Genomic DNA, 17,368 nt, shown 5'->3' on the forward strand with positions numbered 1-17,368 from the left:
CGGCACCTGTTTTTTTTTTTGTTTGTTTGTTTTTGTTTTTGTTTTTGCAATAATCAAACACTAGAGAAAAACCCCAGGTTCTTCAGCAGGTGAATGGTTAAATGGCGGTATATCCACACCATGAAACATCACTCAGCAGTGAAAAGGGGCAACTACTGTACACAGTAACTTGGATGGATATGCGGAGTGAGAAAAGCCAATCTCGGAAGTTACATCCTGGACGGCTTCACTTACGTGGCGTTCTTGAAAGGACAAAATTACGGAGAAAGGAAACAGATTGGCGGTTGCAAGGGGTTGGGAGGGGTTGGGGGAGGGCGGTGGCTCCAGTTATGTCTAAAAGGGTAGCAGGAGGGATCTCTGTGAAGGAACCTTTCCATACTTAACTGTGGCCGTTAAGTCAATCTATATATGCACAGAATTGCATAAAACCACATACACATATGCCCACCTACAGATACACACAAGAGTGCATACGAAACTAGTAACATCTGAAGAAGGTCAGTGGACAGAACCAATGTCAACTTCCTGGTTTTGATGTTACACTAAGGTCATACAAGATGTTAGCACTGGGGAAACCAGGTGGGGAGTATATGAGATCTCTCTGTGTTATTTTTTCCAACTACATGTGAATGTACAATTATCTCAAAGTAAAAATTTCTGTAAAAGAGGGTTTATAAGTAGAAACCTTTTTTAAGTCCCTGAGAACGTGATAATGTCTTTATTCTCACAAGGAAATCTGGCTTGGCCAGGCACAGATCTAGGTCCAAAATTATTTTCTCTGACACCAGAGCGTGGAAGGCAGTGTTCTACTATTTCCCAGGGACCTTTATGATTCCTTCCAGCTCAAACAATCTTTGATAGTAGGAGTTGGTTTTATTTATTTGTTCACCAACGTTGACTTTGCCTTGTGTTTATATTGCAATGCTACCAAAACAATAATAGCATACAGAGCAAAACTTATAATCTAAAACAATGGAGCAAATCCAAGACATCATGGGATTAGAGTGTTTGTAAAACATAATTTGAAAGATGGTGACTTTATTTATGCCTTTTTTGGGGCAAGTAATCTTTCAAGAAATGGTACAGAGATGTGGAATTGGTGATATTCCTGTACCTAACAAAAATAAGGTCTTTATATAGACCATATATATGTGTGTGTGTGTGTGTGTGTGTGTGTATGTATACACATATATATACACATATATGTACATATATATATATATATATATATATTCCTTCTTATATAGTTCTTCTTATATATATAAGGAATAAGCATTTTTTCCTTTTTTATTTGAAACAAAATTTTTTACTGAAAAAATTTTTGAATGTTTATTTACTTTTGAGAGACAGACACAGAATATGAGGGGAGAGGCAGAAACAGAGGGAGACACCGAGTCTGAAGCAGGCTCCAGGCTCTGAGCTGTCGGCACAGAGCCTGACGCAGGGGTTGAACTCACAGACTGGGAGATCATGACCTGAGCTGAAGTCAGACGCTCCCCCGACTCAAGCCAACCAGGTGTCCCAGCATTTTTTCCTCTTTAATGATAACTGGGAAGGTGACCGATATAAAAAAGAAAGAAAAAAAACTGTGTACACTAAGTGTAAAATCTTAATGCTGAACAAAATTACAGCTGAGGGGTAAGCACTAGCCATAATGCGAAACTAAGTAGTATAGAAAATAAGCTACTTGGTAACCCAGGCAAACGTGCCCATAGCTGAGAAGAACCTGATCTGCAAATTTAGACCCACACATAGTTAGATGGATCCCACTCTGCACATCAAAAAGTCTCAGTATTCTTAAGACTGGCTTCATTAAATTCTGAAAACCTATTAATATTTATGGTGACAGCCATTTGTGTGAAAAAAGAAAACTGGTGCCACGCTATTTAAAAATGAATAACTTTGCCGCTCAACAAAAAATGACAATAAATGTAAACTAAGTCATTTGGGTCATTAATGACCAAGACTGTGCCTGATAGGACTCCCATTTGAAGGAATCAGAAATATTTGGATTATAAACCCAAGTTCTCACTAATATACTTGGCAACAATGTCATTTCCCCCGAGTTATCGATAAATATTGTAGGATGTAATAATTTATCAAGTTAATTAAACGATATGGGACTCTTTAGATTTTTCATAGAGAGGCTATGTCGGAGAAGAAATAATTACAGTAAATTAAAAATGAAGATAAAAATAGTTCCTAATTATTCTTCCAAAATGAACACATAAATTTCGATTCAAAAGAGTTTTTTACATTATCTTGTAATAGGTACTGAGTGGATACAATAAGCCAGGTAATGCACCTGCAGAGAAATATAAGGAATGAGCTGTGGCCTTTGAGACAGTGACAGTCTAGCTGGGCAGATCAGATATACACCTAAAGGAGACAGGGGCCAGTATTAAAGCCTAATGACTTCTCCAATATTGTTCCTATGAAAAAACAATTGAAAGAGAAATACACTTTTATTATACAAAGGGCTTAATACAGGGACACTCAGTACCTTGACTGGGATTTGAAATGGAGATCATGTGCTTTATCACATTATAATCTCTGTGACCACAGGGCAGCCACATCAGTGAAAGTGGATATTTCCTCCTCCACAAGCAGCACTCAAAACTCAGCTAGACACACAGAAGTCACCAAAGGCCGCTTTTTCTTGGAGATGTAACCTAAATGTGTCTCTTTGTCATCACATAGTTTACTGTGCTTATTCCTTTGTTCAAATACGTATCTCAGTAAACATTTACTAAGCGCCGGGCAATGGAGATACAAAGACAGATGAAGGTCTGATTCTCAAGCTCACGGACCTGCATGTGAATAAATAAAACAGTGCATTAAATGCCACAAAAGATGTGAATCCGGGGTGCTTGGGGAGCCACAGCATGGTGGTCTCAGAGCAAGTGAGGGCGGCGGTCCTGAGGGGGGCAGGTGAGGGAGAAAGGTGAAGGAAAGTGGGGAGGGAGAGCCCAGCAGAGAGAGGCACGCAGGAAAAGGCCAGAACCTTCACAGAATGTGTCCAGGAGATGGGAAAGGCTGCGGAAGGAAGGGGCTCTGCATGGAGGTGAGAGAAGGCTGAGAAGGGAGCTGGAGAAGCATCCGGAGAAGGTGGTCTGGGCCAGAGGAGGAAGGATGGTAATGGCCCAAGCTAGGAAGAGTGGGCTTTGGTGCACAGGCAGGTGGTCCTCTGATCACTGTGGCAGCAGCACTTGGATGTGGTGGAAGAGAGAGATCTTGAAAAGGAGTGAGGAGGCTACTGCAAAACTCCCAGCAATGAGCCGTCGGGGTTTCAATAAAGGCCGCGGCTGTGCAGAAAGAGGTGGGGGGGGGGGGGGCGGCAAGATCCAAGACTTAGAAGGCAGACTGGACGGGACATGGTGACTTACTGAGTCCAGAGAAAGAATTGCCTCTCAGTTTACATCGCATGGGGATGGTTTGAATAAATCCTACTTCCTGTTTTCGACAGCAAGTGACCTATGGTGTCCTGATGGTACTCCACTATCACGACTCGGATCCTGGGTCAAGCTCACTTACGGGTGCCGAGGGCTGTCACAACAGGCACAGAGTGAGGCCCAGGGAGAGGAAATGCTTCCAGAAAGGGGACCTAATGATTCACATGTCCATGTTCCCCAGACACCGCCGGTAAGGAACAGCAACATGGAGACTGGGGAGGACCCAGGATGGGGATCCCCTGCCCTTTTGGGAAGAATCTTTGTCTCAACCGTACGGAAAGATGAAGTCCATTCGGTTTTTCTGGAAGAGCTCCGAGGCTAAGGTGCTGTGCAGAGGGGCCAGCCAGGGATGGACCATCCCAGGGGGGCAGGCTTACCGATGAGGGCCCAAGCTCAGACTGGGGAAGCCGGGAATCAGGGAAGGAGACTGTGGGGAGCAGGGCACAACAGGCCCAGGCCGTGCTGGGTCCACGAATCACGCAGGTGTCTTCTGGCCGGTGCTCACGCAAGGGAAATGGGATCCTGGGGATGAGGGGGTAAGCCAAAAACCGGAAGAAGTGGAATGGGCAGGAAGCGAGAGGTCAGCATGAGGTCAGGAGGCTTCTCGTGTCTGCCTGGGAAGGGCTGGCCCTTCTGAGGAGGACCTGATGACACAGAGAGAGGGAGAGGATCGTGCCTGTTTCCGGCACGGGGACTCAGCCTTCGGGGAGGCGGGTGGGTTGTGATGGGCTCCAGGGGTCGCAGGAACTGGGGAGCGGATGGGCATTCTTCTGGGGAGACGGTTCACAGCTTTCGTCCGTTTTGCCAAGCAGCCTGTGACTGCTACACCTCGAGACCCACCATTCTGGAAATGTACCTGAGCTCCCCAAGGCAGCTCTGCTCGGGGAGCCAGGGGCTGACTCCAGATCACAAAGGTCGTGGTCATGGTCAAGGGAGATCATGGAAGGGACTCAGGTTCCCTCACAGCGAGGCATTTAAAGGCTCCCACACCAGCCTGAGCAAAGCCTTTCTGGAGATGAATGTTGTGTATCGTTTAAAGAAGTTCCACAGTCTGAGTCAGGGTCAAGACCCAAGGGGGTGGGTGAGAGGGAGCTGGCTTCAGGACCTCTTCACTGACCTTCCTTAAGACAACAAATCTTCCAAAAATAAAAAATAAAGAAGCCAATCTCCAGGGTCTCATTCCTGATGAAGAGACATGTTTGACTTCGTCCTGTCAGTACTGGGCTCAAGAAACACTAATAAACAGCAAGTCTCGTGCAACGGCTCTTTTACATTTGACTCCCTACCCCCCTGCCTTTTTTTTTTTTTTTTGGCATAGGAACCTGTGGTTTTAGAAGACACAGAAAAAAATGGCTTTCCATATTAAAGAGGCAAGAAGCACACAGGCACACAAAGAGAAAGAAAATCTAAAATTGGAGAGGCTTGTACTAAACTCTAGGGAACGGAGAGTCACTTTTCACCCACATCCTGTGAGGGCAGAGAAAGCACAGGAAAAGGTTTCTACTCAAACGTGTGTGTGTGTGTGTGTGTGTGCGTGTGTGTGTGTGTGTGCGTGTGTGTGTGTGTGCGCGCGCTCATTTTTCTTTTTTAAAGAAAAACATGAATCATTCATATCCACCCAGATAGCTGAATAGCTCAGCTGGACATTTTTGTTGTTGTTGTTGGTTTGCTTTAGTTCCCTTGACTTGTGAAAAGATAATGAAAAACAAAAACTCCTTACAGCGAGCCATTACGTGTCAATTGTGAACAGCACATACTTTGTACCCAAGGAGGTGTGGGCGCCGCCCCTGACTTGCTAAGTAACGCTGGGCAGGTTGCTTGCCCTCTTTAAGAGCCTGATGATTCACCAGTTAAAATGGGAAGGAGAATGGTTACAAACTTCAAACGGATGTTGAGAAAATGAAAGGAAACGTACATCAAAAAATCCTAGGCTGGTCTGGCGCACTGGGCATTAAGAATAGGCGCTGCGGAGTAACTTCGCTGTCAATGAAACGACCCACTCAATGACATACCTTTGTGCATCGTCATTCACATCCTAACAGGTAGAAAGAAACGACCCATAAATAGTAGGACTGTGTTTCTCAGCAAGGATTCGCCCCCTCCCCGGTGCACCAACGTGGGTCGTCTGTCCAGGGCCACACAAGGTCCGGAAAGCCACAGTCTGGAAGACACAGCTCATACGTCCCAGAAGCCTATCCACTCCTAGAGAAAGCCCTGGCCACCTCCGCTATGCCCAACTTAGCTTGGAGCTACACGGTATTCCCAGGTTCACCTGGGGCACAAAACGCTCTTTCTGAGAACGTGTTCATCAGATGATCATCCTTCTTCAGAAGCCATCACAGTTCCACTTCCATCGTTTTCTCCAAGGGAACCTTTACCTACTTTCTGTAAATTCACCCTATCGGGAAAAATCTCTCCCAGGTTTTGGGTCTTGTTATTTTGTTCCTAAGAGTGGCAGGCTGAGGGACTATGAACTCCTCCTTCCTTTTGACAATCCTGCAGGCAAAGTTACCACGTTATGGTCTTTGCTCTAAGTGTTGGGACTCATTCATGATGGCCCAAAATAATTTCAGCAAGCGTACTGCACCCACACCAAGTATCCAGGGAACTTCTCTCCCCGGTTGGAATGTTACCTGTGCCAAAATTTGTATATGGCTTTTCTTGCTAATCATTGCATTACACCCAATTCCTTTTCCCTCCGGTTTAACCACAGGGGAGGATGGAAAGCAAAAAAAAAAAAAAAAAAAAATTCTTGTTTAATTTTATCAAAGAAAGCTGACTTTGCTTTTTACTAAAATTCATAGACACTCCTAGACAATTCCCTTATTGTCCACCAATTCCTTCAACATCAAGGAAGCATGGATGGGCACTGGGATTGTTAACAAAGGGATTCCACACGTCTGTTCTTGACATTCCTTACCAAGGTGACATTATCACAGATGCCTTTCCCAGGGCAATCCTGGCAATGGTATTTCCTTACCCGGCAGTCTCTCTGAAGTGTTTTCATGAGCGCGTTGTACGTTTCTGTGTCAAAATATAAGCCTTCGTGCATGTCCTGCAGGAAATCCAAGTCCTTGAAGGTGGGGTTGGATTTCTCCCTCTCTTTTCGGGAAGCTCTTCGCTTGTACGTGGAGCCTTTCAGGTCATATGTGAAGTGCATTCTCATGGAGCGCGGTAAGACGTTGTTCATTACCACGATCCTGATGTTAATGCCCCCCGATTGCATGCAGTACAGTCCGTAAAATTTTGGCAAAAGAGTCCTCGGATTCTGGTTCAAATTCTAAAAAGAGAAAAAGGGAAAAAAATGTTTTAAATCTCCAATTTTCATAAAATAATCTTCCATCAAATATGTGCTTTCGTCCAATATGATAATGAAAAATGGAATGTGATTATCTTTATTAAAGGCCATAACTAGAGGCGCCTGGATGGCTCAGTCGGTTAAGCCTCTGACTTCGGCTCAGATCATGATCTCGCGGTTCGTGAGTTCGAGCCCCGCATCGGGCTCTGTGCTGACAGCTCAGAGCCTGGAGCCTGCTTCAGATTCGGTGTCTTCCTCTCTCTCTGTCCCTCCCCTGCTCCCACTCTGTTTCTCTCTCTCAAAAATAAATAAACTTTAAAGGCCATTACTAAAATATTGCTATTTCTGATCTGGCTCTTACGGTGGTTCACTGGAACAGTAACTTGATCATTCTAAACCCATGGTATTAAAAGTGGCTGAACTGAAAAGAGAGTGTCCCAAATGAGACCCAACTCAAAACAGGGAAAGAATGGATTAGAGCCATGTGTGACTATGCTCTAAAGGAGCTAAAAAGAAAACTCATTGCTGGGGTCTAAAAGATAAGCACTTAAAATTTTAATAGCTCCTGAAAAAGTGTCTTCCAGGGGCGCCTGGGTGGCGTAGTCGGTTAAGCGTCCGACTTCAGCCAGGTCACGATCTCGCGGTCTGTGAGTTCGAGCCCCGCGTCAGGCTCTGGGCTGATGGCTCGGAGCCTGGAGCCTGTTTCCGATTCTGTGTCTCCCTCTCTCTCTGCCCCTCCCCCGTTCATGCTCTGTCTCTCTCTGTCCCAAAAATAAATAAAAAACGTTGAAAAAAAAATTTAAAAAAAAAAAAATAAAAATAAAATAAAAAAAAAAAAGTGTCTTCCAAAATGGGTAGACCAATTCACAGCCACACTTTGTTAGACCATCTGTTTCTTGTCACTCGTCACCAGGGCCACAAAGTATCAAGCTTTAAAGGCTCTGTAAGCATGATCATTAAAAAACGGACACTTGTTCTCTGAAAAATGGGAATACCATGGATTAGAGAAATGTAACATTTTAATGTTATTTCTGGCCATTTCCAAAAGAATAATGCATTAATATCCTTTGCCTGCTTTTCTGTAGTTTTGGGTTATTGTTGGGAGTTTCTCAATATATTCTGAATATTTAGCATTTTCCTATTCTCTACAGGGCAAATATTTTCTTCCAGTCATGTTATCTTTTCTACTATTAAGAAATACATGCCTATTTTTAGTGTTTCACTTTAAAAGTAGGAGAGAAATTAAGAAGTTTGCTGGAGGGCATTTATGTCATGAAAAGGTTCCCTACTACCCCTGATCCTTCTTCCAATTCCCAACTTTAAAAAAAAAGTTTTTAAAAAACATTTATTTGTTTTTGAGAGACAGAGACATAGTGTGAGTAAGGGAGGGGCAGAGAGAGAGGGAGACACAGAATACAAAGCAGGCTCCAGGCTCCAGGCTGCTGTCAGCACAGAGCCCGACATGGGGCTTGAACCCAAGAACTGTGAGATCATGACCTGAGCCAAAGTCGGACCCTCAACCAATGAGTTATGCAGGTGCCCCCCCTCCCCGCCAATTCCCAACTTTTATATATATTCCTATATATTTGTTATATAGATGTTATACCCCAAGCTTATAATTTCTTCTAGTTTCTTCCAAATTTTTACTAGTTTTGTTCACTTACATTTGGTTTTTACTCCATATGGAATTATTGTGTGTGTGTGTGTGTGTGTGTGTGTGTGAGAAAGATCTGAAAATAGGAATTATCTGACTTGATTGATCTATTTGTCTAGAACTATACTAATTCCACATCTTTAATATTAGTGCAGGTTTATGGATTTTTTTGGTATATGTTCCGGCAGGTCCACCATTTTAATTCTTATCAAAACTATTTTGTCTGTTCTTACAGCCTTCCCCTTCCACCGTTTATTTTTTTAAATGCTCTTAAAACGATATTTGTTTCCACTTTCTTTTGTTTGTTTTGCTTTCATTTTCAAATGAATCAGTTCAGGGAAAAATCCCACTGGCATTTTTTTTTTTTTCAACACAGACTTAGTTCACTTTGTTTTCCTTGTATAAAACTATGTGGCGAACACAAGTGGAGCCTGGGTCTTCTGCACGGAGACTCTGGTGTGGGCTTCCCAAGATGGCCAGTGAATTCCTGATAGGGAGACTTGATGAACAGTCTCTTTCCAGAGGTGGGGAAGAGACAGGTGTAGGTCTTGGGAATCAAAAGTGGCCTTGGTGAAGTTGCCCGGGTGGCAGGGCAGACCCTGGCTGGCGTGTAGCAGTCGTCAGTACTGTCATCGTCCGTATCTTCTTGGGCTCAGGGACTGAGACAGTGCCAGTGCCCCTGGGGTCGAGGATGAAGCGCATCAGCACAGAGCCACAGCGGCCGGTCACCCCGCACGGGACAGTGTGGGGCTTGACGATCTTGTCCCCCGAGTCACCTCACCACACAGGTCCCTGGCAAGTTTGGCAGGGATCACGGCCTCACGGTCGGCACTGGCTACCTCCCTGGAGCACTTAACACCCGACCGACGTGTCCATTGTCCTCTCCGATGGCCACAAATGCCTAGAACCTGGTCTGCTGGCCAGCACGGGTTTGCTTTTACAGCAGCATATTCTTCAAAAGCTCCTCCTTGAGGGACACCCCCAGGAAAAAGTCAGTGATCTCAGATTCCTTGATGGGCAGGGAGAAGAGACAGATCTTCTCCAGATCTTCATGTCCTTGACCAGGTGGCCCAGCTTGGTGACCGGGATCCACTCCTTGTCCTCGACCCCCACAGAAGCCACCGTGGTCTCCCACTCCAGGGCTCCCAGACCCCCCAGGCTCATCGGCAGCACCGGGGTCAGCTGACACTTGGTGTTTTCTCAAAGAAGCCCTCACGATTACAATTAGACTGGATTTCTAAACTGATGAGGGAGAACTGAAATCTTTACAATACTGAGTTCAGGAACGACGCGTGTCTCATTATTTCAGAACTTTGTATGTCTTTGAATAACAATTTGTAGTTTCTTTCATATTGATCTTATATATTTGTTTTTACAGATGCAAGCATTTTAGAGTTCTTATTACAAAAATTCTTTTGGGGGAGGCACCTGGGTGGCTCAGGCAGTTAAGAGTCAGACTGTTGATCTCGGCTCAGGTTATGATCTCATAGTTCGGGAGCTCGAGCCCGAAGTTGGGCTCTGTGCTGACAGCGTGGAGCCTACTTGAGGTTCTTTCTTTCTCTCTCTCTCTCTCTCTCTCTCTCTCTCTCTCTCCCTCTCTCCCTCTCTCCCTCTCTCCCTCTCTCCCTCTCTCCCTCTCTCCCTCTCTCTCTGCCCCTCCCCTGCTCATGCTCACTCTCTAAGTAGATAAACAAACTTAAAAAAATTCTTTTGGGGTTATTGTTTACACATTATAGTTCTTACTATAACTTGATTTCCTTATCAGAATTATAGTATGCTTTCATTTATTTGTATCTTTATTCTTCTAATCATGTTCACTACAAGTTCCTGTTGTCATACACAGGATCTCCTTTTTTTTCCTTCTATTCTCCTACTCTGTATGATCTGCATAATGGAACACAGTGGCGTGTGTAGACCTATCTTATATCCTGCAAATCTGGACTCTCATTATCTCTAGAAACTGCTGGCTAATTTTCTTGAAGTTTTGCTCTTTTTTTTTTTTAATGTTTATTTATTTTTGAGAGACAGAGAGAGACAGAGCACAAGGTGGGGGGGGCAGAGAGAGAGGGAGACACAGAATCCAGAGCAGGCTCCAGGCTCTGAGCTTTCAGCACAGAGCCTGACATGGGGCTTGAACTCACAAGCTGTGAGATCATGACCTGAGCCGAAGTCAGACGCTCAACCGACTGAGTCACCTAGGTGCCCCAAGTTTTGCTCCTTTTTAACTGTTTTGTTTACAGAGAACAGTGTTTATACTTTTCTTCTATTTCTTTTTGTGCTCAAAAGTTATTGCTAGAAATTCTCACAAATACACCAGACAGGACCTCTATAGGAGGACACCTTTATCTTTATTTCCAACGAAAGGGCCCTTGTTCTTCTCCATGAGGCATTAGGTGAACTCTTGGAGACTGATGAATGCATCGTACGTGTGTGTTCACTTATTTATGTTAAAAAACTTCACTCCCAGTGGAAAGAATTTTAATTAGGAAGAGATGCTGAATTCTGAATGCCTTCATTTCTACCCAACATTTATTTGGATCATCACACGATGTTCACATTTTTTCTTGTTAACTGGGTAAATTATATTATTTGTTATGTTAGCTTACAAGTAAGATTCAGATAAACCACTTGTTTGGCTAAATGTTACAATTTCATTTAACTTTAATTGATTTCAAATTAAAAGCTGCATCTGGCTAAGGACTACCATATTGGACAATGCAGTTCTATCTAAGCTTAGAACTAAAGAAGTTTAAGACTTATTCACTTAGCAGGTGAGTAAAGTGCAATGTCAGTTTGATCCCAATTTTATAGGATTTAAAAATGTGTGTATGAATACAATACATCAAGAAGGACATACACCAGATGTTAGTAACATGTATCTCTGGAAAAAGAATTAAAATTGGCTGCATTTTTCTGGCTTTTCTGGATCTTCTGTTTTCTCTAATACAAAGTACATAGACCATATGCTCTAAAACAATTTCCGTTTTGTTTAGGATTAAACCTTTAAAAGGTTTTTTAATGTTACTTATTTTTGAGAGAGAGAGAGAGAGATAGAGAGATAGAGAGAGAGAGAGAGAGAGAGAGAGAGAGAGGCAGGCAGGGAGGGAGGGAGGGAGAGAGGGAGGGGCAGAGAGAGAGGGAGACACAGAATCCAAAGCAGGCTCCAGGCTCTGAGCTGTCAGGACAGAGAGAGACTCGGGGCTTGAACTCACAAACTGTGAGATCATGACCTGAGTCGAAGTCAGACACTTAACCAACTGAGCCACCCAGGTGCCCCAGGAGGAAACAAACCTTTTAAAATCTGTGCCTGCTCTCCACTAAGATTTTTATTTAGATTTTTGACCCCTATATTTATGTGTATAATTTACAACATTTAATGTCTCCAGCAGATTCTGAAATTAAGTAGTATTTTTTTTAAATGTTTTTATTTATTTTTGAGACAGAGAGAGACAGAACATGAGCGGGGAAGGGGCAGAGAGAGAGGGAGACACAGAATCTGAAGCAGGCTCCAGGCTCTGAGCTGTCAGCACAGAGCCTGACGCGGGGCTCGAACTCACAGACTATGATGAGCTGAAGTCGGACGCTTAACCAACTGAGCCACCCAGGCGCCCCTTAAGTAGTATTTTTACAGCTGTGTTTCACACACAGCTTAGCGCTCGATGAACGCTAACCACTCATATTCCTACCGTGTACTGGACGCCAAGAGTCTTGTGATGCAATGCTTCCTCTATCCCGCATCCTGTACCCTTCCTCCATCACAACACTTGTCAAAGACACGCATTTCCCAGCTTTCACAGACTAAGGAGACTACAGCTCTGACGTTAAGTCACTTACTCGTGGTCACACAGTTAGGTGATGGCTGAGCTGGGATCTGAACCCAGGACTGTGTGGGTCAACTCTGCTCTACAACAAGGCTCCTTTACCTTGTAAAATCTATCCGATAACCGTCACAGTATAATCCAAACACACCCCAAAGCTCACCAAAGGGAAAGAAACGTGGCACAGGGTCACTGTAAAAAGGCATAGGAAAAGAGGCGCCTGGGTGGCTTGGCTGATCAAGCATCCAACTCTTGCTTTCGGCTCAGGTCATGATCTCACGGTTTTGTGAGACGGAGCCCCGCCCGTGTTGGGCTCTCTGCTGGCAGTGCGGAGCCCGCTTGGGATTCTCTCTCTCCCAATCTCTCTCTGCCCCTCCTCCGCTCACGCCTGTCTCTGTCTCTCTCCAAATAAACAAAGTCTTAAAAAATAAATCAAAGATAAAGAAAACTAAATAATTTTTTTTAATGGGGCGCCTGGGTGGCTCAGTCGGATAAGCGTCCGACTTCGGCTCAGGTCATGATCTCACGGTTTGTGAGTTCGAGCCCCGCGTCAGGCTCTGTGCTGACAGCTCAGAACCTGGAGCTGCTTTGATTCTGTGTCTCCTTCTCTCTCTGCTGCCCTGTCCCTGGAGCTCTGTCTCTGTCTCTCTCTCTCTCAAAAATAAATAAACATTAAAAAAAAAAAAATTAAAAGCACGGTGGCGGCGGGGGGGGGGGGGGGGCGGAAACTGTGGTGGAAAATAATGAAATCTCAAGTAGGATTTTACTGATGGGACGGTTACTTACCATGTAATAGCCTGGCAGTAGCTTCTGAAGGAACTCAGCTTCTTTATGCTGAACGGTTTTGATGATAAATTCATCATCGCTGGTCACAAAAAACAAGGATCCACTGGCTCCGGGGTTGGACAGCTCTATTAGAGGTTCACTACAGATGGAATACTACAAGAGTAGATAAATAAATGATTAAAAATACATTTAGCATACATGATGCTTCCAAGGAGGAAAATCGTAGGATTACGATCTTGGCCATTCTGAAACACAAAGTTCTCTTCCATGAGCTTCCAAAGGAGGTTCCATGTACACTAAGAGGGCTCTCTGGGATTTCTAAAAATTTAATTGATCCATTTATCTTAATGATTCTATGACAAACAGAAACGCCTTCTCACCTCCAGTGTCATATGACAGAATCATGAATCATCAGGTCTTTCCAACGAACGAACGTCAACAGTACTGTTGTCTAAGGTGTTTTGTTTTCACCAAGTGCCCATAAAATAACGACTGAAGGTACAACTTATACTGTGTATTTGTCACTTGAACACTAACACCCATTCTATTTGCTTTCCCAAAAGATGTCATCCGTGCATGGTTTCAACACCTGTAGCTCCAGCCCAGATCTCTATAATGCTCCAGACCTGTACGCCTAACTTTTTAAAACATTTTTAATGTTTATTTATTTTTGAGAGGCAGAGACAGAGCAGGAGTGGGGAAGGAGCAGCGAGAGAGGGAGACACAGAATCCGAAGCAGGCTCCAGGCTCTGAGCTGTCAGCGCAGAGCCCGACGCGGGGCTTGAACTCACGAACTGCAAGATCGTGACCTGAGCTGAAGTCGGCGCTTAACCGACGGAGTCACCCAGGCGCCCCTGTATGCCTAACTTTTTCAGTAGATATTTCTATTTGGTTACACCATAAGCACTTCACTTGTAACAAGTTCAAAGTCAAATTCATCTCAGGGCTATGGTCAGCCCCTATGATGCCTCTGTAGTAACTAGAAAGAGGTGATTTTCTTCTGGAAGATGGAGCTCTGGGTCAGATACAAGGTTGATAAGTAAAACAAAGGCTGGATTCCAGCCTCTACTTCTTCAGCTTAGCCAGGTATTCTTGGGCAGTGCACACCCTAAACAACTATACATGGCAACTCTACATCATGTGCATCCCTTCAACCTCTTTCTTTTCCCTAATTCAAGGATCGGAAACATTATTTATTCTGTTCCCAAACCAGAAACTTGGGCATCAACCTCGATGCCCCCCATTTCCTCATCTTTCGTACCCAGACTAGCGATGGTATCTGCCTGCTTCGTGCCATCTCTTTTGCTCATACCCTCAATTCAGTGGTTTTACATCATGTCTTGATTGCTATGGGAGACTCCACCTTGCCTCAACTATCCACTCTCCATTTCTCTCCTGCATTTTCCACCAGGAAACCGGAGATCTTTCTAAGATGCCAATCTGATCAAGTCCTTCCATGCCGTCACATCTTTTGATGGTTTCCGACGTCTGGATAGGTGAGAACACCCAAATCCCTTAACAGAGCTTTCAAGGCCATGCATGGCCCCACCTGTCCTTCCAACCTTCTCTTTCATCACTTCCCTCCTTAAAATCTAGCTTTAGCCACGAAGAGGTGCTTCCCATATTCTCAAATGTGCCAGCGACACTCAACTACGAGGATTCTGCATTATCCTTTATCCCAAACAACTTCCATTCTACCTTCACCGGGCTGACTATTACTCATTCATGTATTCATTTAACACTGAGAAAACTTCTGCTGAGCATCTGTTACGTCTCAAGCACTCATGAAGCTTAGAGCCCAGGAGGAGAAAACAGACGGTAACCAAGTAAATCAATTATACATCAGAACGCAGTAAGTGCTGTGGAGAAAGATGAGGCACGGAAAGGGGGCAGAGTCCCAGCTGTGACTGAGGACTGGGCTGCGATAAACTTCAAGAAGGCTGGGTCACTAAAGCCTCACTGTGGGGGAGAGGGGGTGGGGACTTGAGCAGAGGCCTGCGGCTGTCTGGGGGAAGGGTGTGTCAGGGAGAGGGGAGCTCCAAATGCAAAGGTCTTGAGATCTGGGGACCTCAAGGCACAGCCAGGGGGCCAGTGGCCGGAGCAGAGTGAGCAGGGAGGGCTGCAAGCAAAGTGGCCAGAGGGCAGGTGGGCCAGACGGCACAGGGCGGCACAGGTCACTGCAAGGACTTGGAACTTTGCTCTAAGGGAGCTGAAAGCCATTGGAAAGTCTGGAGCAGAGGACAGACCGCTCCGTCCACTGTGCTGAGAAGCCACCGCAGGTGGACAAAAGGAACATGCAGGGTGCACAGCAAGGGAGTGGCTGTGGGACGTCGCGTGCAGGGACGCGTGTGGGACTGGAGAGCACTTACTAGGAGCCCTCTTCCCGCTCCTGTGCGTCTACAGCGTGTCTGCTTCCTGGCACCGCATCTCTGGTTCTCATCGTGGAAGTGACCACAAAATCCCTCACGTGCCTGCTCAGGATCCCGAGTCCCCACCAGCCTGCAGAACTCCACAAGGGCACCGGCTACTCGTACCTTACGCGGTGACACAGGGCAGGATCGGTGCCTGGCACACAGCAGGCACGACACGAGTTTTTGCCAGACGAAGGGCTGAACTTCACCAATTAAGGTGAAGGGCTGTCGATCTCACCAAAAACGTCAAAACAAACTTCTCTTCTCAGAAGAGAAGTCAATGTCTGGTTACGGAGCTCAGTGTTCATGAACTGAGGATCCCCATTACTGACTTAGAGAAACACTGAGCGTAGAGAAAAAGGTCAAGACCCAGCGTGTGAGATGAGACCAGTCCTGGCGAGGGGCAAAGGCGGGGGTTTAAACAGTTGCACCCTAAGGGTGCAAACGTTGGCAACATCGCCCAAAGCTTTCTACCTTGGGCTTCTGGATATTTGAGTGTCCATCACAGAAAAGGCTGAGAGGAGGGAGTAGGAGGTGGGGGAGTGGGGGACAAGGAGAGGGGAGGGAGAAACCAGGAGAAAAAACAATTAAAAGGCAGTTCTAACTGGTGACTTTAAATTCTCTTGCTTCGGCAGCACGTGGATGAGGGAAACACAATTTTCCAAGAAAAGAAAGAAGTAACTGCGTGCTGTCTTCTATCTTCTACTTCTTTCCTCCAGGCTTGCTTTTTCTTTTTCATGTGGATTTATTTATTTTGAGAGAGAGAAAGAGCACACGCAAGGCGGGGGTAGGAAGAGAGAGAGACAGAGAGACAGAACGTATCCCAAGCAGGTTGTGTGCTGTCGGCACAGAGTCCCTGACGAGGGGCTCGATCTCTTAACCGTGAGATCGTGACGTGAACCAAAATCAAGAGTCAGATGGGTAGCGGACTGAGCCACCCAGGCGGCCCCGGGCTTGCTTCCTGAGGCTTTCTTGCTGAGCAGCATTAGAATGCCTCGGTCATTACGAGTGATGCAGAGACGAGGAAAAATAAGACTGCACGAAGGATGCTGTAAAAGCCCAGCGGAAGCAGAGGGTGCTTTCCTGCCATGGGTGCAGGATCCACCTGGAGAGCTGGTTGAGTGTGAAGGGCGTGGGACTTGGAATCACCTTTTTTTACATCACGGCTCTGCCAGCGGCCACCTCAGCGACCTGGAGGAAGTACCTTGGCATCTCGGAGTCCAAGGAACCTCATCTCCGAAACAAAGACACTAACGTCTACAAGAAAGCAGCTGAAGGTTTTCAAAGGGGATGCTTTCCAAAACCCTGGCAAAGAGTGACCACGTACCTACTGCTGTTCTTCTTTCCTTCCTTCTTTCTTTCTTTCTTTCTTTCTTTCTTTCTTTCTTTCTTTCTTTCTTTCTTTCTTTCTTTCTTTCTTTCTTTCTTTCTTTCTTTTCTTTCTCCTTCCTTCCTTCCTTCCTTCCTTCCTTCCTTCCTTCCTTCCTTCCTTCCTTCCTTTCTTCTTTTTTTTAATGTTTGTTTATTTTTGGGAGAGAGAGGGAGGCACAGAAGCCGAAGCAGGCTCCAGGCTCCGAGCTGTCAGCACAGAGCCCGACGTGGGGCTCGAACTCACGGACCGTGCAATCGTGACATGAGCCGAAGTCTGAGGCTTAACCGGTTGAGCCACCCAGGTGTCGCTAAGGATTTAATGCTGGGCTATGTCTTATCACATGACCACACACAGGCGAGTGAGTCCACACCTTCTAGGTGAGGAAAACTGGTGTACTAAGGGTTTCGGCTGAGCCCCAGCAACCAGGAGGCTACCCGAAGATCCGCTGGGACACAGCGAGTCAAGGAGAAAAATGGGTCTCTCGTAAAATCATAGATTTGAGACATTGGAAAATAAAGGTGTGGACCCCAAGCTCTTCTAAAGAGCGAAGGCAGACCCCCAGACTCTCTTTAGGAAT

General features: G+C 45.4%; 1 protein-coding gene across 8 annotated transcripts in view; it reads right to left on the reverse strand.

Annotated features, from left to right (window-relative positions):
• Nucleotides 1–17,368, reverse strand: part of PIP5K1B (phosphatidylinositol-4-phosphate 5-kinase type 1 beta) — a 313,556-nt gene that overhangs the window by 108,320 nt on the left and 187,868 nt on the right. For all 8 annotated transcript variants that reach the window (XM_058695763.1, XM_058695762.1, XM_058695764.1 and 5 more), the window contains 2 exons: nt 13,009–13,161; nt 6,433–6,732 (listed from right to left, as the gene is read on the reverse strand). In XM_058695763.1, the coding sequence (XP_058551746.1) occupies nt 6,433–6,732; nt 13,009–13,161 (453 nt within the window). The remainder of the gene's footprint in view (nt 1–6,432; nt 6,733–13,008; nt 13,162–17,368) is intronic.

This window comes from Neofelis nebulosa, chromosome 12, assembly GCF_028018385.1.
Source record: "Neofelis nebulosa isolate mNeoNeb1 chromosome 12, mNeoNeb1.pri, whole genome shotgun sequence".
NCBI lineage: Eukaryota > Metazoa > Chordata > Mammalia > Carnivora > Felidae > Neofelis > Neofelis nebulosa.